The 22,289-nt window shown below is 59.9% G+C and overlaps 1 protein-coding gene across 1 annotated transcript; it reads left to right on the top strand.

Moving 5' to 3' along the window:
• The first annotated feature begins 514 nt into the window (after nucleotides 1-514).
• PSMC4 (proteasome 26S subunit, ATPase 4) lies at nucleotides 515-21,483 on the top strand. The gene is given in 12 exon segments (XM_065043988.1): nucleotides 515-565; nucleotides 1,634-1,675; nucleotides 1,677-1,733; nucleotides 3,120-3,306; nucleotides 3,925-4,071; nucleotides 6,205-6,314; nucleotides 6,394-6,487; nucleotides 8,053-8,220; nucleotides 10,993-11,069; nucleotides 17,356-17,524; nucleotides 19,070-19,125; nucleotides 21,286-21,483. Coding segments are annotated over 12 exon segments (1,257 nt in total). The 5' UTR covers nucleotides 515-529; the 3' UTR covers nucleotides 21,400-21,483.
• Nucleotides 21,484-22,289: the final 806 nt, after the last annotated feature.

Below are 22,289 nucleotides of genomic sequence, written 5' to 3'. Positions count from 1 at the left end.
AGGCGCCTCGGTGCCACTCCTAAACCTCCCCACCTCTGCCCCCGCGACCCCGAACTTTAGTTCCGCCCCCCACTTTTTAGTTCCCCCCCGAACTCCTGGGTCCCTCCTGAACTTCTGGGCCCTCCACCGAACTCCTGGGTCCACCCCCGAACTCCTGGGTCCCTGGGGCACTCCTGGGTCCCTGGGGCACTCCTGGGTCCGCCCCCGCACTCCTGGGTCCCTCCCGCACTCCTGGGTCCCTCCCCAACCTCCTGGGTCCCCCCAACCCCCCCCCAGGTCCCCCCGCATCACCACACCGACCACCCAGCCCCCCCCACCCCCACTCATTAACACCCCGCAGCTCAATTAACAATTAAAACCCCCCGAATTAATTAACGAACCGATTCAACATGGCGGACGTGGGGGGGGCCGGGAGAGCAAAGAACTACAACTCCCATGATGCCCCGCGCGGCCGCTTCCGGTGTTGGCGGGCGGGGTTCCGGTCGGGGTCCGCCCGTTTCCCGTCAGCCCCCGCGGCCGCGCAGTCACCATGGAGGAGCTGGGGCTGCTGGGCGAGAAAACGCAGGTTGGGGGGGGGGGGATGGGATTTTGGGGCCATTTTGGGGGTTTTTGGGGTTCCCACAAACGTGGGGGGGAACACGGGGGGTGGGGGGAGACCCTCCTAGCGGGGGGCGGGGGTGAGATGGGCGGGGGGGGTTTGGGAAGTGGGGGGGGGCCCTCCCAATGAGAACAATGGGTGTTCGCCCGGACGCCTGGGTCCACCCCCCCCCCCCATCCCGAACGTCTGGGTTCCTCCCGAACTCCTGGGTCCCTCCCCGAACTCCTGGGTCCCTGGGGCACTCCTGGGTCCTCTCCCGAACTCCTGGGTCCCCCCCCCGAACTCCTGGGTCCCCCCCCCCCGAACTCCTGGGTCCCCCCCCCCGAACTCCTGGGTCCCCCCCCCCGAACTCCTGGGTCCCCCCCCCCGAACTCCTGGGTCCCTGGGGCACTCCTGGGTCCCTGGGGCACTCCTGGGTCCCTGGGGCACTCCTGGGTCCTCTCCCGAACTCCTGGGTCCCCTCCCGAACTCCTGGGTCCCCTCCCGAACTCCTGGGTCCCCTCCCGAACTCCTGGGTCCCTCCCGAACTCCTGGGTCCCTCCCGAACTCCTGGGTCCCTCCCGAACTCCTGGGTCCCTCCTGCACTCCTGGGTCCCTCCCGAACTCCTGGGTCCCTCCCGAACTCCTGGGTCCCCTCCCGAACTCCTGGGTCCCCTCCCGAACTCCTGGGTCCCCTCCCGAACTCCTGGGTCCCTCCCGAACTCCTGGGTCCCCTCCCGAACTCCTGGATCCCTCCCGAACTCCTGGGTCCCTCCCGAACTCCTGGGTCCCTCCCGAACTCCTGGGTCCCTTGGGGCACTCCTGGGTCCCTTGGGGCACTCCTGGGTCCCTCCCGAACTCCTGGGTCCCCCCCGCACTCCTGGGTCCCCTCCCGAACTCCTGGGTCCCCTCCCGAACTCCTGGGTCCCCTCCCGAACTCCTGGGTCCCTCCCGAACTCCTGGGTCCCTCCCGAACTCCTGGGTCCCTGGGGCACTCCTGGGTCCCTGGGGCACTCCTGGGTCCCTCCCGAACTCCTGGGTCCCCCCGTTTCCCAGGAGGACCCCCCGGCTCTGGCCGCTCCCCGCCCCCCCCCCGGCGCTGCCGTTCCTGGTGCCCGAACCCGAGGACCTGGAGGATCTTTACAGTCGGTACAAGGTGAGGGGACACGGGACAGGGGGACAGGGGGACATGGGACATGGGGACAGGGGGACATGGGGACAATGGGACAGGGGGACATGGGGACAATGGGACAGGGGGACAAGGGGATATGGAGCTTCAGAAGGTCCAAGGGGTGGGAGGTGGAAGTTGAGAAGGTCCAACTTGGAGAACATTGAGAAGGTCCAGGTTGGAGAACGTTGAGGTTGAGAAGGTCCAGGTTGCAGAACATTGAGAAGGTCCAGGTTGGAGAACGTTGAGAAGGTCCAGGTTGGAGAACGTTGAGAAGGTCCAGGTTGGAGAACGTTGAGGTTGAGAAGGTCCAGGTTGGAGAACGTTGAGAAGGTCCAGGTTGGAGAACGTTGAGAAGGTCCAGGTTGGAGAACGTTGAGGTTGAGAAGGTCCAGGTTGGAGAACGTTGAGAAGGTCCAGGTTGGAGAACGTTGAGAAGGTCCAGGTTGGAGAACGTTGGGGTTGAGAAGGTCCAGGTTGGAGAACGTTGAGAAGGTCCAGGTTGGAGAACATGGGGGTTGAGAAGGTCCAGGTTGGAGAACATTGAGAAGGTCCAGGTTGGAGAACATTGAGAAGGTCCAGGTTGGAGAACATTGAGAAGGTCCAGGTTGGAGAACATTGAGAAGGTCCAGGTTGGAGAACATTGAGGTTGAGAAGGTCCAGCTTGGAGAACATTGAGAAGGTCCAGGTTGGAGAACGTTGAGAAGGTCCAGGTTGGAGAACATTGAGAAGGTCCAGGTTGGAGAACGTTGAGAAGGTCCAGGTTGGAGAACGTTGAGAAGGTCCAGGTTGGAGAACGTTGAGGTTGAGAAGGTCCAGGTTGGAGAACGTTGAGGTTGAGAAGGTCCAGGTTGGAGAAGGTTGAGAAGGTCCAGGTTGGAGAAGGTTGAGAAGGTCCAGGTTGGAGAACATTGAGGTTGAGAAGGTCCAGGTTGGAGAAGGTTGAGAAGGTCCAGGTTGGAGAACGTTGAGAAGGTCCAGGTTGGAGAACGTTGAGAAGGTCCAGGTTGGAGAACATTGAGGTTGAGAAGGTCCAGGTTGGAGAAGGTTGAGAAGGTCCAGGTTGGAGAACGTTGAGATTGAGAAGGTCCAGGTTGGAGAACGTTGAGGTTGAGAAGGTCCAGGTTGGAGAACGTTGAGATTGAGAAGGTCCAGGTTGGAGAACGTTGAGGTTGAGAAGGTCCAGGTTGGAGAACATTGAGAAGGTCCAGGTTGCAGAACATTGAGAAGGTCCAGGTTGGAGAACGTTGAGATTGAGAAGGTCCAGGTTGGAGAACGTTGAGGTTGAGAAGCTCCACGTAGCAGATGGAGCTCGGGGGCGGTGGGCCGGGCCGGAGAAGGTTCCGGAAGGTCCCTGGTGCCCGTTGTCCCCAGAAGCTGCAGCAGGAGCTGGAGTTCCTGGAGGTGCAGGAGGAGTACATCAAGGACGAGCAGAAGAACCTCAAGAAGGAGTTCCTGCACGCCCAGGAGGAGGTGAAGAGGATCCAGAGCATCCCGCTGGTCATCGGGCAGTTCCTGGAGGCCGTGGACCAGAACACGGCCATCGTGGGCTCCACCACCGGTCAGGGGACAACGGGGACCCGGGAGGAGGTTCTGGGTGGTGGGGACGTGGTTATGGACATGGGAGAAGGTTCTGGGTGGTGGGGACGTGGTTATGGACATGGGAGAAGGTTCTGGGTGGGGTAGAAGGTTCTGGGTGGTGGGGACATGGTTATGGACACGGGAGAAGGTTCTGGGTGGTGGGGACGTGGTTATGGACATGGGAGAAGGTTCTGGGTGGTGGGTACATGTTTATGGGTATAGGAGAAGGTTCTGGGTGGTGGGGACGTGGTTATGGACATGGGAGAAGGTTCTGGGTGGGGTAGAAGGTTCTGGGTGGTGGGTACATAGTTATGAATGTAGAAGAAGGTTCTGGGTGGGGGAGAAGGTTCTTGGTGGTGGGTACGTGGTTATGGACACACGACAAGGTTCTGGGTGGTGGGTACATAGTTATGGACGTGGGAGAAGGTTCTGGGTGGTGGGGACATAGTTATGGACACGGGAGAAGGTTCTGGTTGGTGGGGACGTAGTTATGGACATGGGAGAAGGTTCTGGGCCCCATTTCCCGCCCAGATCCCCCCCGACCCCACCCCACTGAGGGTCCCCCATGGTCACCACGTTGACCTTGACCCCGGGGCAGGTTCCAACTACTACGTGCGCATCCTGAGCACCATCGACCGGGAGCTGCTGAAGCCCAACGCCTCGGTGGCCCTGCACAAGCACAGCAACGCGCTGGTGGACGTGCTGCCCCCCGAGGCCGACAGCAGCATCATGATGCTCACCTCAGGTGGGTCACCGGGGCCACCAACGGGTCACCGGGGCCACCAACGGGTCACCGGGGCCACCAACGGGACCTCAAGGGCCGTTGGGCAATGGTGGTGGATCTCCAACTTTCGTTATTGGCCAATGGTGGTGGATCTCCATCCTTGGTCATTGGTCAATGGTGGTGGATCTCCAACCTTGGTTGTTGGCCAATGGTGGTGGATCTCCATCCTTGGTCATTGGTCAATGGTGGTGGATCTCCAACCTTGGTTGTTGGCCAATGGTGGTGGGTCTTCATCCTTGGTTATTGGCCAATGGTGGTGGGTCTTCATCCTTGGTTATTGGCCAATGGTGATGGATCTCCATCCTTGGTTATTGGCCAATGGTGATGGATCTTCATCCTTGGTTATTGGCCAATGGTGGTGGATCTTCATCCTTGGTTATTGGCCAATGGTGGTGGATCTTCATCCTTGGTCGTTGGCCAATGGTGGTGGATCTTCATCCTTGGTCGTTGGCCAATGGTGGTGGATCTTCATCCTTGGTCGTTGGCCAATGGTGGTGGATCTTCATCCTTGGTCATTGGCCAATGGTGGTGGATCTCCATCCTTGGTCATTGGCCAATGGTGGTGGATCTCCATCCTTGGTCATTGGTCAATGGTGCTGGGTCTCCATCCTTGGTCATTGGTCAACGTTGTTGGGTCTCCATCCTTGGAGACACCCAACCATCATCCATAGAAGGTCCCAAGGGACCTCCTGTGGTTGGAGAAGGTCCCAGGTGACCTGTGGGCTCTTGGGCACCCATGGGTGGTCCCGAGCACCCATGGGTGCTGGGTCTCCATTCTTGGTCATTGGTCAACGTTGTTGGGTCTCCAACCTTGGAGCCACCCAAGTGTCACCTGGAGAAGGTCCCAGGTGACCTCCTGTGGTTGGAGAAGGTCCCAGGTGACCCGTGGGCTCTTGGGCACCCATGGGTGGTCCTGAGCACCCATGGGTGCTGGGTCTCCATCCTTGGCCAAGGTTGTTGGGTCTCCATCCTTGGAGCCACCCAAGTGTCACCTGGAGAAGGTCCCAAGGGACCTCCTGTGGTTGGAGAAGGTCCCAGGTGACCCGTGGGCCCTTGAGCACCCATGGGTGGTCATGAGCACCCATGGGTGCTGGGTCTCCATCCTTGGTCGTTGGCCAACGTTGTTGGGTCTCCATCCTTGGAGCCACCCAACCATCATCCATAGAAGGTCCCAGGTGACCTCCTGTGGTTGGAGAAGGTCCCACGTGACCCGTGGGCCCTTGAGCACCCATGGGTGGTCCTGAGCACCCATGGGTGGGTCTCCATCCTTGGCCAACGTTGTTGGGTCTCCAACCTTGGAGCCACTCAAGTGTCACCTGGAGAAGGTCCCAGGTGACCTCCTGTGGTTGGAGAAGGTCCCACGTGACCCGTGGGCTCTTGGGCACCCATGGGTGGTCACGAGCACCCATGGGTGCTGGGTCTCCATCCTTGGTCGTTGGCCAACGTTGTTGGGTCTCCAACCTTGGAGCCACCCAACGATCATCCATAGAAGGTCCCAGGTGACCTCCTGTGGTTGGAGAAGGTCCCAGGTGACCCGTGGGCTCTTGGGCACCCATGGGTGGTCATGAGCACCCATGGGTGCTGGGTCTCCATCCTTGGTCATTGGTCAACGTTGTTGGGTCTCCAACCTTGGAGCCACCCAACCATCATCCATAGAAGGTCCCAAGGGACCTCCTGTGGTTGGAGAAGGTTGCAGGTGACCTGTGGGCCCTTGAGCACTCATGGGTGGTCATGAGCACCCATGGGTGCTGGGTCTCCATCCTTGGTTGTTGGCCAACGTTGTTGGGTCTCCAACCTTGGAGCCACCCAAGTGTCACCTGGAGAAGGTCCCAAGGGACCTCCTGTGGTTGGAGAAGGTCCCAGGTGACCCGTGGGCTCTTGGGCACCCATGGGTGGTCACGAGCACCCATGGGTGCTGGGTCTCCATCCTTGGTCATTGGTCAACGTTGTTGGGTCTCCAACCTTGGAGCCACCCAACGATCATCCATAGAAGGTCCCAGGTGACCTCCTGTGGTTGGAGAAGGTCCCAGGCGACCCGTGGGCCCTTGAGCACCCATGGGTGGTCCCGAGCACCCATGGGTGCCCCCGTTGCAGACCAGAAGCCGGACGTGATGTACGCGGACATCGGCGGGATGGACATCCAGAAGCAGGAGGTTCGCGAGGCCGTCGAGCTGCCCCTCACCCACTTCGAGCTCTACAAACAGGTGGGTGACGGTGACACCCATGGGTGGGGGGTGGGTGGGCGGGACCTCGGGGGACGTCACCCATGGGTGTCACCCCCAGATCGGCATCGACCCCCCGCGTGGCGTCCTCATGTACGGGCCCCCGGGATGCGGGAAGACCATGTTGGCCAAGGCCGTGGCGCATCACACCACAGGTGGGCACCCATGGGTGCTGGGGGGACCTCAGGGTGGTGGGGGGACATTGGGGAGGTGGCTGGGACCTCAGGGTGGTGGTGGGTCCCATGGGTGCTATGGGGGTCCCATTGGGACCTAGTGGGTCCCATGGGTGTTGTGGGGGTCCCATGGGTGCTGGTTGGGTCCTTGGGGACCTGGTGGGTCCCATGGGTGCTATGGGGGTCCCTTGGGTGCTGGTTGGTTCCTTGGGGAGCTGTGGGGGTCCCATGGGTGCTGGTTGGGTCCCATGGGTGCTGGTTGGGTCCTTGGGGACCTGCTGGATCCCATGGGTGCTATGGGGGTCCCATGGGTGCTATGGGGGTCCCATGGGTGCTGGTTGGTTCCTTGGGGAGCTGTGGGGGTCCCATGGGTGCTATGGGGGTCCCATGGGTGCTGGTGGGGCCCATGAGGACCTGGTGAGTCCCATGGGTGCTGTTTGGTTCCTTGGGGACCTGGTGGGTCCCATGGGTGCTATGGGGGTCCCATGGGTGCTGGTTGGGTCCTTGGGGACCTGGTGGATCCCATGGGTGCTATGGTGGGTCCCATGGGTGCTATGGGGGTCCCATGGGTGCTGGTGGGGCCCATGAGGACCTGGTGAGTCCCGTGGGTGCTGGTGAGTCCCATGGGTGCTGTTTGGGTCCTTGGGGACCTGCTGGATCCCATGGGTGCTATGGGGGTCCCATGGGTGCTATGGGGGTCCCATGGGTGCTGGTGGGACTCTTGAGGTTCTGAAGACACCCAAGGGTGCTGGTTGGGTCCTTGGGGACTTGGTGGGTTCTTTGGGTGCTGTGGGTGTCCCATGGGTGCTATGGTGGGTCCCATGGGTGCTGGTGGGTCCCATGGGTGCTGGTGGGTCCCATGGGTGCTATGGGGGTCCCATGGGTGCTATGGGGGTCCCATGGGTGCTGGTTGGGTCCTTGGGGACCTGGTGGGTCCCATGGGTGCTATGGGGGTCCCATGGGTGCTGGTTGGGTCCTTGGGGACCTGGTGGGTCCCATGGGTGCTATGGTGGGTCCCATGGGTGCTGATGGGTCCCTTGAGGTTCTGAGAACACCCAAGGGTGCTGGTTGGGTCCTTGGGGACTTGGTGGGTCCCATGGGTGCTATGGGGGTCCCATGGGTGCTGGTGGGACTCTTGAGGTTCTGAAGACACCCAAGGGTGCTGGTTGGGTCCTTGTGGACCTGGTGGGTCCCATGGTTGCTGTGGGGGTCCCATGGGTGCTGGTGGGTCCCTTGGGGACCTGGTGGGTTCTTTGGGTGCTGTGGGGGCCCCATGGGTGCTGGTTGGGTCCCATGGGTATTGGGGGGGTCCCATGGGTGCTGGTTGGGTCCCATGGGTATTGTGGGGGTCCCATGGGTGCTGGTGTGTCCCTTGAGGTTCTGAGGACACCCAAGGGTGGTCTTGGGTCCTTGGGGTCCTGGTGGGCCCCTTGATGTTCTGGGGGGACCCTCATTGTCCCAAGGCCACCCAAGGGTGCTGGTGGGTTCCTGGGGCTGCACCCAAGGCCCCCCCAAGCCCACCCATGGGTGTCCCCCCCCCCATCCAGCTGCCTTCATCCGGGTGGTGGGTTCGGAGTTCGTGCAGAAGTACCTGGGGGAGGGGCCCCGCATGGTGAGGGATGTGTTCCGATTGGCCAAGGAGAACGCGCCCGCCATCATCTTCATCGACGAGATCGACGCCATCGCCACCAAGCGCTTCGACGCCCAGACCGGGGGTGAGGGGCGCGGGGTCCCATGGGTGGGGGTCGGGGACCTATGGGAGAACATGGGTGGGGGTCAGGAACCCATTGGAGAACATCATGGTTGGGTTTGGGGTCAAGAACCCATTGGAGAACCTCACGGTTGGGTTGGGGACACCTTGGTGGCTCTAGGCCCTTGGGTTGGGGTTCAAGAACCCATTGGAGATGATCACGGTTGGGCTGGGGACACCTTGATGTCCCCAAGACCATGGGATGGGGTCAAGAACCCATTGGAGATGATCATGGTTGGGTTGGGGACACCTTGGTGGCTCTAGGCCCTTGGGTTGGGGTCAAGAACCCATTGGAGATGATCATGGTTGGGGTCAGGAACCCATTGGAGATGATCACGGTTGGGTTGGAGACACCTTGATGTCCCCAAGACCATGAGATGGGGTCAGGAACCCATTGGAGATGATCATGGTTGGGTTGGGGACACCTTGATGTCCCCAAGACCATGAGATGGGGTCAAGGACCCATTGGAGATGATCACGGTTGGGTTTGGGACACCTTGATGTCCCCAAGACCATGAGATGGGGTCAAGAACCCATTGGAGATGATCACAGTTCGGTTGGAGACACCTTGATGTCCCCAAGACCTTGGGTTGGGGTCAAGAACCCATTGGAGATGATCATGGTTGGGGTCAGGAACCCATTGGAGATGATCACGGTTGGGTTGGGGACACCTTGGTGGCTCTAGGCCCTTGGGTTGGGGTCAAGAACCCATTGGAGATGACCATGGTTGGGTTGGGGACACCTTGATGTCCCCAAGACCATGAGATGGGGTCAGGAACCCATTGGAGATGATCACGGTTTGGTTGGGGACACCTTGGTGGCTCTAGGCCCTTGGGTTGGGGTCAAGAACCCATTGGAGATGATCACAGTTGGGTTGGGGACACCTTGATGTCCACAAGACCATGGGATGGGGTCAAGAACCCATTGGAGATGATCACGGTTGGGTTGGGGACACCTTGATGTCCCCAAGACCATGAGATGGGGTCAAGAACCCATTGGAGATGATCATGGTTGGGTTGGGGACACCTTGGTGGCTCTAGGCCGTTGGTTGGGGGTCAAGAACCCATTGGAGAAGATCATGGTTGGGGTCAAGAACCCATTGGAGATGATCACAGTTGGGTTGGGGACACCTTGGTGTCCACAAGACCATGGGATGGGGTCAGGAACCCATTGGAGATGATCACGGTTGGGTTGGGGACCCCTTGATGTCCACAAGACCATGGGATGGGGTCAAGGACCCATTGGAGATGATGATGGTTGGGCTGGGGTTGGGGTCAAGGACCCATTGGAGAACCTCATGGTTGGGTTTGGGACACCTTGATGTCCCCAAGACCATGAGATGGGGTCAAGAACCCATTGGAGATGATCACGGTTGGGTTGGGGACACCTTGGTGGCTCTAGGCCCTTGGGTTGGGGTCAAGAACCCATTGGAGATGATCATGGTTGGGTTGGGGACACCTTGGTGTCCCCAAGACCATGAGATGGAGTCAGGAACCCATTGGAGATGATCACGGTTGGGTTGGGGACACCTTGATGTCCCCAAGACCATGAGATGGGGTCAAGGACCCATTGGAGAACATCATGGTTGGGTTTGGGGTCAAGAACCCATTGGAGAACCTCACGGTTGGGTTGGGGACACCTTGATGTCCCCAAGACCATGAGATGGGGTCAAGAACCCATTGGAGATGATCATGGTTGGGTTGGGGACACCTTGATGTCCCCAAGACCATGAGATGGGGTCAAGAACCCATTGGAGATGATCACGGTTGGGTTGGGGACACCTTGGTGGCTCTAGGCCCTTGGGTTGGGGTCAAGAACCCATTGGAGAACATCATGGTTGGGGACAGGAACCCATTGGAGATGATCATGGTTGGGCTGGGGACACCTTGATGTCCCCAAGACCATGGGATGGGGTCAAGAACCCATTGGAGATGATCACGGTTGGGTTGGGGACACGGTGGTGGCTCTAGGCCCTTGGGTTGGGGTCAAGAACCCATTGGAGATGATCATGGTTGGGTTGGGGACACCTTGATGTCCCCAAGACCATGGGATGGGGTCAGGAACCCATTGGAGATGATCACGGTTGGGTTGGGGACACCTTGATGTCCCCAAGACCATGAGATGGGGTCAAGAACCCATTGGAGATGATCATGGTTGGGTTGGGGACACCTTGGTGGCTCTAGGCCCTTGGGTTGGGGTCAAGAACCCATTGGAGAACATCATGGTTGGGGACAGGAACCCATTGGAGATGATCATGGTTGGGCTGGGGACACCTTGATGTCCCCAAGACCATGGGATGGGGTCAGGAACCCATTGGAGATGATCACGGTTGGGTTGGGGACACCTTGATGTCCCCAAGACCATGAGATGGGGTCAAGAACCCATTGGAGATGATCATGGTTGGGTTGGGGACACCTTGGTGGCTCTAGGCCCTTGGGTTGGGGTCAAGAACCCATTGGAGAACATCATGGTTGGGGACAGGAACCCATTGGAGATGATCATGGTTGGGCTGGGGACACCTTGATGTCCCCAAGACCATGGGATGGGGTCAAGGACCCATTGGAGATGATCACGGTTGGGTTGGGGACACGGTGGTGGCTCTAGGCCCTTGGGTTGGGGTCAAGAACCCATTGGAGAAGATCACGGTTGGGTTGGGGACCCTTGGGTGGGTGGTGGGTGCTGTCGGGGGGTCCCATGGGTGTCACCCCCCGCCCATGTCCCCTCTCCTGCCCCACAGCTGACCGGGAGGTCCAACGGATCCTCTTGGAGCTTCTCAACCAGATGGACGGATTTGACCAGAACGTCAACGTCAAGGTGGGCACCCATGGGTGCTGGGGGGTCCTGTGGGTGCTGGGGGGTCCTGTGGGTGCTGGGGAGCCCCATGGGTGCTGGGGGGGACCTTGGGGTGCTGGGAGGGACCTTGGGGTGCTGGTGGGTTCATTGAGGTTCTGAGGACACCCAAGGGTGCTGGTTGGGTCCTGTGGGTGCTCGTGGGACCCTTGAGGGTTTGGGGGGTTCCTTGGGTGCTGTGGAGGTCCCATGGGTCCCCTATGGTGACGGTGACCCCCATGTCCCCCCCAGGGTGCTGGTGGCACCTCAAGGTGGTCTTGGGTTCCTCAAGGTTCTTGGTTGGTCCCTTGACTCCTATGGGGCTCCCTTGACTTCTATGGAGGTCTTATGGACTCCAGGAGGTCCCATGGGTCCCCCATGGTGACGGTGACACCCACGTGTCCCCCCCTGTCCCCAGGGTGCTGGTGGCACCTCAAGGTGCTGGTGGGTCCCTTGACTTCTATGGAGTTCCCTTGACTCCTATGGGGCTCCCTTGACTTCTGTTGAGGTCCCATGGCCTCTGGGAGGTCCCATGGGTCTCCTATGGTGCCGGTGACCCCCGTGTCCCCCCCAGGGTGCTGGTGGCACCTCAAGGTGGTCTTGGGTTCCTCAAGGTTCGTGGTTGCTCCCGTGACTTCTATGGAGCTCCCTTGACTTCTATGGAGCTCCCTTGACTTCTATTGAGGTCTTATGGCCTCTGGGAGGTCCCATGGGTCCCCCATGGAGATGGTGACACCCACATGTCCCCCCCTGTCCCCAGGGTGCTGGTGGCACCTCAAGGTTCTTGGTTGGTCCCTTGAGTCCTATGGGGCTCCCTTGACTTCTATGGGGCTCCCATGGCCTCTGGGAGGTCCCATGGGTCTCCTATGGTGCTGGTGACCCCCGTGTCCCCCCCAGGGTGCTGGTGGCACCTCAAGGTGGTCTTGGGTTCCTCAAGGTTTGTGGTTGCTCCCTTGACTTCTATGGAGCTCCCTTGACTTCTATTGAGGTCTTATGGACTCCAGGAGGTCCCATGGGTCCCCCATGGAGATGGTGACACCCACATGTCCCCCCTGTCCCCAGGGTGCTGGTGGCACCTCAAGGTTCTTGGTGGGTCCCTTGACTTCTATGGAGCTCCCTTGACTTCTATGGAGCTCCCTTGACTTCTGTTGAGGTCCCATGGCCTCTGGGAGGTCCCATGGGTCTCCTATGGTGCCGGTGACCCCCGTGTCCCCACCAGGGTGCTGGTGGCACCTCAAGGTGGTCTTGGGTTCCTCAAGGTTCGTGGTTGCTCCCTTGACTTCTATGGAGGTCCCTTGACTTCTATGCAGCTCCCTTGACTTCTATTGAGGTCCTATGGCCTCTGGGAGGTCCCATGGGTCCCCCATGGAGATGGTGACACCCACATGTCCCCCCCTGTCCCCAGGGTGCTGGTGGCACCTCAAGGTTCTTGGTGGGTCCCTTGACTTCTATGGAGCTCCCTTGACTTCTATTGAGGTCTTATGGACTCCAGGAGGTCCCATGGGTCCCCCATGGTGACGGTGACACCCACGTGTCCCCCCCTGTCCCCAGGGTGCTGGTGGCACCTCAAGGTTCTTGGTTGGTCCCTTGACTTCTATGGAGCTCCCTTGACTTCTATGGGGCTCCCTTGACTTCTATGGGGCTCCCTTGACTTCTATGGGGCTCCCATGGCCTCTGGGAGGTCCCATGGGTCTCCTATGGTGCTGGTGATCCCCGTGTCCCCCCCAGGGTGCTGGTGGCACCTCAAGGTGGTCTTGGGTTCCTCAAGGTTCGTGGTTGCTCCCTTGGCTTCTATGGAGCTCCCTTGACTTCTATGGGGCTCCCTTGACTTCTATGGGGCTCCCATGGCCTCTGGGAGGTCCCATGGGTCTCCTATGGTGCTGGTGACCCCCGTGTCCCCCCCAGGGTGCTGGTGGCACCTCAAGGTTCTTGGTGGGTCCCTTGAGTCCTATGGAGGTCCCTTGACTTCTATGGGGCTCCCTTGACTTCTATGGAGCTCCCTTGACTTCTATGGGGCTCCCTTGACTCCTATGGGGCTCCCTTGACTCCTATGGGGCTCCCTTGACTCCTATGGGGCTCCCTTGACTCCTATGGGGCTCCCTTGACTTCTATGGAGCTCCCTTGACTCCTATGGGGCTCCCTTGACTTCTATGGGGCTCCCATGGCCTCTGGGAGGTCCCATGGGTCTCCTATGGTGCTGGTGACCCCCGTGTCCCCCCCAGGGTGCTGGTGGCACCTCAAGGTTCTTGGTTGGTCCCTTGACTCCTATGGGGCTCCCTTGACTTCTATGGGGCTCCCTTGACTTCTATGGGGCTCCCATGGCCTCTGGGAGGTCCCATGGGTCTCCTATGGTGCTGGTGACCCCCGTGTCCCCCCCAGGGTGCTGGTGGCACCTCAAGGTGGTCTTGGGTTCCTCAAGGTTTGTGGTTGCTCCCTTGACTTCTATGGGGCTCCCTTGACTTCTATTGAGGTCTTATGGACTCCAGGAGGTCCCATGGGTCCCCCATGGAGATGGTGACACCCACATGTCCCCCCCTGTCCCCAGGGTGCTGGTGGCACCTCAAGGTTCTTGGTGGGTCCCTTGAGTCCTATGGAGGTCCCTTGACTCCTATGGGGCTCCCTTGACTCCTATGGGGCTCCCTTGACTCTTATGGGGCTCCCTTGACTCCTATGGGGCTCCCTTGACTTCTATGGGGCTCCCTTGACTCCTATGGAGCTCCCTTGACTCCTATGGGGCTCCCTTGACTCCTATGGGGCTCCCTTGACTCCTATGGGGCTCCCTTGACTTCTATGGGGCTCCCTTGACTCCTATGGAGTTCCCTTGACTTCTGTTGAGGTCCCATGGCCTCTGGGAGGTCCCATGGGTCTCCTATGGTGCCGGTGACCCCCGTGTCCCCCCCAGGGTGCTGGTGGCACCTCAAGGTGCTGGTGGGTCTCTTGAGTCCTATGGAGTTCCCTTGACTTCTATGGAGTTCCCTTGACTTCTATGGAGCTCCCTTGACTTCTGTTGAGGTCCTATGGCCTCTGGGAGGTCCCATGGGTCTCCTATGGTGCTGGTGACCTCCGTGTCCCCCCCAGGGTGCTGGTGGCACCTCAAGGTTCTTGGTTGGTCCCTTGACTCCTATGGGGCTCCCTTGACTCCTATGGGGCTCCCTTGACTCTTATGGGGCTCCCTTGACTTCTATGGGGCTCCCATGGCCTCTGGGAGGTCCCATGGGTCTCCTATGGTGCCGGTGATCCCCGTGTCCCCCCCAGGGTGCTGGTGGCACCTCAAGGTGGTCTTGGGTTCCTCAAGGTTCGTGGTTGCTCCCTTGGTTTCTATGGAGCTCCCTTGACTTCTATGGAGCTCCCTTGACTTCTATTGAGCTCCCTTGACTTCTGTTGAGGTCCCATGGCCTCTGGGAGGTCCCATGGGTCTCCTATGGTGCTGGTGACCCCCGTGTCCCCCCCAGGGTGCTGGTGGCACCTCAAGGTTCTTGGTGGGTCCCTTGACTTCTATGGGGCTCCCTTGACTTCTATGGGGCTCCCTTGACTCTTATGGGGCTCCCTTGACTCTTATGGGGCTCCCTTGACTCTTATGGGGCTCCCTTGACTCTTATGGGGCTTCCTTGACTCTTATGGGGCTCCCTTGACTTCTATGGGGCTCCCATGGCCTCTGGGAGGTCCCATGGGTCTCCTATGGTGCTGGTGACCCCCGTGTCCCCCCCAGGGTGCTGGTGGCACCTCAAGGTTCTTGGTGGGTCCCTTGAGTCCTATGGAGCTCCCTTGACTTCTATGGAGCTCCCTTGACTTCTATGGAGCTCCCTTGACTTCTATGGGGCTCCCTTGACTTCTATGGAGCTCCCTTGACTTCTATGGAGCTCCCTTGACTTCTATGGGGCTCCCATGGCCTCTGGGAGGTCCCATGGGTCTCCTATGGTGCCGGTGACCCCCGTGTCCCCACCAGGGTGCTGGTGGCACCTCAAGGTTCTTGGTGGGTCCCTTGACTTCTATGGAGCTCCCTTGACTCTTATGGGGCTCCCTTGACTTCTATGGGGCTCCCATGGCCTCTGGGAGGTCCCATGGGTCTCCTATGGTGCCGGTGACCCCCGTGTCCCCACCAGGGTGCTGGTGGCACCTCAAGGTTCTTGGTGGGTCCCTTGACTTCTATGGAGCTCCCTTGACTCTTATGGGGCTCCCTTGACTTCTATGGGGCTCCCATGGCCTCTGGGAGGTCCCATGGGTCTCCTATGGTGCTGGTGACCCCCGTGTCCCCCCCAGGGTGCTGGTGGCACCTCAAGGTTCTTGGTGGGTCCCTTGAGTCCTATGGAGGTCCCTTGACTTCTATGGGGCTCCCTTGACTTCTATGGGGCTCCCTTGACTCTTATGGGGCTCCCTTGACTCTTATGGGGCTCCCTTGACTTCTATGGGGCTCCCTTGACTTCTATGGGGCTCCCTTGACTTCTATGGGGCTCCCTTGACTTCTATGGGGCTCCCTTGACTTCTATGGAGCTCCCTTGACTCCTATGGGGCTCCCTTGACTTCTATGGGGCTCCCATGGCCTCTGGGAGGTCCCATGGGTCTCCTATGGTGCTGGTGACCCCCGTGTCCCCCCCAGGGTGCTGGTGGCACCTCAAGGTTCTTGGTTGGTCCCTTGACTCCTATGGGGCTCCCTTGACTTCTATGGGGCTCCCTTGACTTCTATGGGGCTCCCTTGACTCCTATGGGGCTCCCTTGACTCCTATGGGGCTCCCTTGACTTCTATGGGGCTCCCTTGACTTCTATGGGGCTCCCGTGGCCTCTGGGAGGTCCCATGGGTCTCCTATGGTGCCGGTGATCCCCGTGTCCCCCCCAGGGTGCTGGTGGCACCTCAAGGTGGTCTTGGGTTCCTCAAGGTTCGTGGTTGCTCCCTTGGCTTCTATGGAGCTCCCTTGACTTCTATGGAGCTCCCTTGACTTCTATTGAGGTCTTATGGACTCCAGGAGGTCCCATGGGTCCCCCATGGAGATGGTGACACCCACATGTCCCCCCCTGTCCCCAGGGTGCTGGTGGCACCTCAAGGTTCTTGGTTGGTCCCTTGAGTCCTATGGAGCTCCCTTGACTCCTATGGGGCTCCCTTGACTCTTATGGGGCTCCCTTGACTTCTATGGGGCTCCCGTGGCCTCTGGGAGGTCCCATGGGTCTCCTATGGTGCCGGTGATCCCCGTGTCCCCCCCAGGGTGCTGGTGGCACCTCAAGGTGGTCTTGGGTTCCTCAAGGTTCGTGGTTGCTCCCTTGGCTTCTATGGAGCTCCCTTGACTTCTATGGAGCTCCCTTGACTTCTATGGAGTTCCCTTGACTTCTATGGAGTTCCCTTGACTTCTATGGAGTTCCCTTGACTTCTATGGGGCTCCCTTGACTTCTGTTGAGGTCCCATGGCCTCTGGGAGGTCCCATGGGTCTCCTATGGTGCTGGTGACCCCCGTGTCCCCCCCAGGGTGCTGGTGGCACCTCAAGGTTCTTGGTGGGTCCCTTGACTTCTATGGGGCTCCCTTGACTTCTGTGGGGCTCCCTTGACTCTTATGGGGCTCCCTTGACTTCTGTGGGGCTCCCTTGACTTCTATGGGGCTCCCTTGACTTCTATGGGGCTCCCATGGCCTCTGGGAGGTCCCATGGGTCTCCTATGGTGCTGGTGACCCCCGTGTCCCCCCCAGGGTGCTGGTGGCACCTCAAGGTTCTTGGTTGGTCCCTTGACTTCTATGGGGCTCCCTTGACTTCTATGGGGCTCCCTTGACTTCTATGGGGCTCCCGTGGCCTCTGGGAGGTCCCATGGGTCTCCTATGGTGCCGGTGACCCCCGTGTCCCCACCAGGGTGCTGGTGGCACCTCAAGGTGGTCTTGGGTTCCTCAAGGTTCGTGGTTGCTCCCTTGACTTCTATGGAGGTCCCTTGACTTCTATGGAGGTCCCTTGACTTCTATGGAGGTCCCTTGACTTCTATGGAGGTCCCTTGACTTCTATGGAGGTCCCTTGACTTCTATGGAGCTCCCTTGACTTCTATTGAGGTCTTATGGACTCCAGGAGGTCCCATGGGTCCCCCATGGAGATGGTGACATCCACATGTCCCCCCCTGTCCTCAGGGTGCTGGTGGCACCTCAAGGTTCTTGGTTGGTCCCTTGACTCCTATGGGGCTCCCTTGACTTCTATGGGGCTCCCTTGACTTCTATGGGGCTCCCTTGACTTCTATGGGGCTCCCATGGCCTCTGGGAGGTCCCATGGGTCTCCTATGGTGCCGGTGACCCCCGTGTCCCCCCCAGGTGATCATGGCCACCAACCGGGCGGACACGCTGGACCCCGCTCTGCTCCGTCCCGGCCGCCTGGACCGCAAGATCGAGTTCCCGCTGCCCGACCGGCGCCAGAAGCGCCTCATCTTCTCCACCATCACCGGCAAGATGAACCTCTCCGAGGAGGTCGACCTGGAGGATTGTATCCCTGGGGACACCTGGGGACATCAGGGGGTGTTGGGGACCCCATGGGGTCATTGAGGACCCCATGGGGACATCAGGGAGTGTTGGGGACCCCATGGGGACATCAGGGGGTGTTGGGGACCCCATGGGGTCATTGAGGAGCCCATGGGGACAATAGGGAGTGTTGGGGACCCCATGGGGACATTGAGGACCCCATGGGGACATTGAGGAGCCCATGGGGACATCAAGATGCCATGGGGACATCAGGGAGTGTTCGGGACCTCATGGGGTCATTGAGGACCCCATGGGGACATCAAGGACCCCATGGGGACATCAGGGAGCATAGGGAGATGTTGGGGACATCAAAGAGCCCATGGGGACATCAAGATGTCATGGAGACAATAGGGAGTGTTGGGGACCCCATGGGGACATCAGGGGGTGTTGGGGACCCCATGGGGACATTGAGATGCCATGGGGACATCAGGGAGTGTTGGGGACCCCATGGGGACATCGAGATGCCATGGGGACATCAGGGAGTGTTGGGGACCCCATGGGGACATCAAGGACCCCATAGGGACATCAAGGACCCCATGGGGACATCAGGGAGCATAGGGAGATGTTGGGGACATCAAAGAGCCCATGGGGACATCAAGATGCCATGGGGACAATAGGGAGTGTTGGGGACCCCATGGGGACATTGAGGAGCCCATGGGGACATCAAGATGCCATGGGGACAATAGGGAGTGTTGGGGACCCCATGGGGACATTGAGGACCCCATGGGGACATTGAGAACCCCATGGGGACATCAAGATGCCATGGGGACAATAGGGAGTCTTGGGGACCCCATGGGAACATCCAAGACCCAATGGGGACATCAAGGACCCCATGGGGACATCAGGGAGCATAGGGAGATGTTGGGGACATTGAGGACCCCATGGGGACATCAAGATGCCATGGGGACAATAGGGAGTGTTGGGGATCCCATGGGGACATTGAGGACCCCATGGGGACATCAAGATGCCATGGGGACATCAGGGAGTGTTGGGGACCCCATGGGGACATTGAGGAGCCCATGGGGACATCAAGATGCCATGGGGACAATAGGGAGTGTTGAGGACCCCATGGGGACATCAAGGACCCCATGGGGACATCAGGGAGTGTTGGGGACCCCATGGGGACATCCAAGACCCAATGGGGACATCAGGGACCCCATAGGGACATCAAGTTGCTGTGGGGACATCAGGGAGTGTTGGGGACCCGATGGAGACTTCAAGGACCCCATGGGGACATCAGAGACCCCATGGGGACATCAAAGACCCAATGGGGACATTGAGGACCCCATGGGGACATCAAGATGCCATGGGGACAATAGAGAGTCTTGCGGACCCCATGGGGACATCAGGAGCCCATGGGGACATCAGGGAGTGTTCGGGCCATTGGGGACCCCATGGGGACACAAGGGGCCAACCCGAGGGTGGCGGGGACAGGGAGGTGACACCAAGGAGGGGACAAAGCGGGGGGAGGTGACACCCAGAGGGGACGTTTCCTTGACCCGTCCCCAAGATGTGGCGCGTCCGGACAAGATCTCGGGGGCCGACATCAACTCCATCTGCCAAGAGGTGGGTGACACTTGGGGACACATGGGGACACCCTGGGGATGTGGGGTGCAGGGGACACGGGGGTTTGTCCTCAGGGTGGTGGTGGGGGTGACAGAGGTGACACCATCGCCTGTCCCCAGTGTAATGGATTGACATGGGTAGACCTGGTGGCCCAACACAAGGTGTTGCTTGAGGTGACCTAGGTGACACCACAGCCTGGCCCCAGAGTTGTGGGGGTGACCAAGGATGATGGAGGGGACACAGTCACCTGTCCCCAAGGTGGTGGTGGTGACAGGAGGTGACAGAGATGATGCTATGACCTGTCCCCAGTATAATGGATTGAACTGGGTAGACCTGGTGGCCCAACACAAGGTCTTGCTTCAGGTGCCTGTGGGTGACACTCGTGACACCCCAGGGTGCTGGGGGTGCCAGGACGTGACCAGGGGTGCCTAAGGTGACACAGTCACCTGTCCCCAAGGTGGCAGAGGTGACAATGTGGTCTGTCCCCAATGCTCACAATCACCTGGCTTGACGTGGGTAGACCTGGTGGCCCAACCCAAGACTCTTGGTTGACGTGCCTGTGGGTGACACCCCAGGGTGCTGGGGGTGCCAGGAGCTGACCAGGGGTGACCAAGGTGACAGGGTGACCTGTCCCCAAGTGGTGGTGGTGACAGGAGGTGACAGAGATGATGCTGTGACCTGTCCCCAGTATAATGAATTGACCTGGGTAGACCTGGTGGCCCAACACAAGGTCTTGCTTGAGCTGGTTGGAGGTGACACAAATGACATTACAGGGTGCAGGGGGTGACCGGGGGTGCCTAAGGTGACACAGTCACCTGTCCCCAAGGTGGCAGAGGTGACAATGTGGTCTGTCCCCAATGCTCACGTTGACTGCATCTGGCTTGACATGGGTAGACCTGGTGGCCCAACCCAAGACTCTTGGTTGAAGTGCCTGTGGGTGACACCGGTGACACCCCAGGGCGCTGGGGGTGCCAGGGGGTGACCGGGGGTGACCAAGGTGACAGAGTGACCTGTCCCCAGGTGGTGGTGGTGACAGGAGGTCACAGAGGTGACACCATCAGCTGTCCCCAGTAATGGGTTGAACAGGGTAGACCTGGTGGCCCAACCCAAGACTCTTGGTTGAAGTGCCTGTGGGTGACACCGGTGACACCCCAGGGCGCTGGGGGTGCCAGGGGGTGACCAAGGTGACAGGGTGACCTGTCCCCAGGTGGTGGTGGTGACAGGAGGTGGCAGAGGTGACACCATCAGCTGTCTCCAGTAATGGATTTAACTGGGTAGACCTGGTGGCCCAACACAAGACTCTTGGTTGACGTGCCTGTGGGTGACACCCCAGGGTGCTGGGGGTGCCAGGAGCTGACCAGGGGTGACCAAGGTGACAGGGTGACCTGTCCCCAAGTGGTGGTGGTGACAGGAGGTGACAGAGATGATGCTGTGACCTGTCCCCAGTATCATGAATTGACCTGGGTAGACCTGGTGGCCCAACACAAGGTCTTGCTTGAGCTGGTTGGAGGTGACACAAATGACATTACAGGGTGCAGGGGGTGACCGGGGGTGCCTAAGGTGACACAGTCACCTGTCCCCAAGGTGGCAGAGGTGACAATGTGGTCTGTCCCCAATGCTCACAATCACCTGGCTTGACGTGGGTAGACCTGGTGGCCCAACCCAAGACTCTTGGTTGAAGTGCCTGTGGGTGACACCGGTGACACCCCAGGGCGCTGGGGGTGCCAGGGGGTGACCGGGGGTGGCCAAGGTGACAGAGTGACCTGTCCCCAGGTGGTGGTGGTGACAGGAGGTGACAGAGGTGACACCATCAGCTGTCCCCAGTAATGGATTTAACTGGGTAGACCTGGTGGCCCAACCCAAGACTCTTGGTTGGAGTGCCTGTGGGTGACACCGGTGACACCCCAGGGCGCTGGGGGTGCCGGGGGGTGACCGGGGGTGGCCAAGGTGACAGAGTGACCTGTCCCCAGGTGGTCGTGGTGACAGGAGGTGACAGAGGTGACACAATCAGCTGTCCCCAGTGTAATGGGTTGAACAGGGTAGACCTGGTGGCCCAACCCAAGACTCTTGGTTGAAGTGCCTGTGGGTGACACCGGTGACACCCCAGGGCGCTGGGGGTGCCAGGGGGTGACCAAGGTGACACGGTGGCCCCGTCCCCAGGGCGGGATGCTGGCGGTGCGCGAGAACCGCTACATCGTGCTGGCCAAGGACTTTGAGAAGGCCTACAAGACGGTCATCAAGAAGGACGAGCAGGAGCACGAGTTCTACAAGTGACACCGCGGGGACGTTGGGGACAAAACGGGACCTTCGTATCCCCCCCCTAACCCCTGCAGCCAATAAACGCTCAAGAGGCGCCAACCGGGTGTCCTGGGGTTGCTTGGGGACTTGGGGACATCCATGGGGACAAACTTGGGGTGTCCATAGGGACATGGGGACAAGTTTGGGGTGTCCATAGGGACATGGGGACAAGTTTGGGATGTCTATGGGGACATGGGGACAGCTATAGGGACAAGCTTGGGGTGTCCATAGGGACATGGGGACAAGTTTGGGGTGTCCATAGGGACATGGGGACAAGTTTGGGGTGTCCATAGGGACATGGGGACATCCATGGGGACAAACTTGGGGTGTCCATAGGGACATGGGGACAAGTTTGGGATGTCTGTGGGGACATGGGGACAAACTTGGGGTGTCCATAGGGACATGGGGACACGTTTGGGATGTCTGTGGGGACATGGGGACAAGTTTGGGATGTCTATGGGGACAAGCTTGGGGTGGCCATGGGGATATGGGGTCAACCTTGGGGACATGGGGACATCCATGGGGCCAACCTTGGGGACATGGGGACAAACTCGGGGACATGGGGACAACTCTGGGGGCATGTGGACGAGCTTGTGGGGGACACGGGGACAACCCTGGGGACAAATTAGGGGACATGGGGACAAGCTTGGGGTGGCCATGGGGATATGGGGACAACCTTGGGGTCATGGGGACATCCATGGGGACAACCTTGGGGACATGGGGACAAACTCGGGGACATGGGGACAAACTCGGGGACATGGGGACAACCCTGGGGACGTTCTTGGGGACACGGAGCCGGCGCAGGGGACGCGGGGGAGGCCTTGGGGACATTGCGGGGGGGGGGCTCAGGCCCCGCCCCCTCCGTG

The sequence above is a fragment of the Columba livia genome, chromosome 31 (genome assembly GCF_036013475.1).
Source record: "Columba livia isolate bColLiv1 breed racing homer chromosome 31, bColLiv1.pat.W.v2, whole genome shotgun sequence".
NCBI classification, from domain to species: Eukaryota; Metazoa; Chordata; class Aves; order Columbiformes; family Columbidae; genus Columba; species Columba livia.
This window is presented reverse-complemented; position numbering and strand designations above follow the sequence as displayed.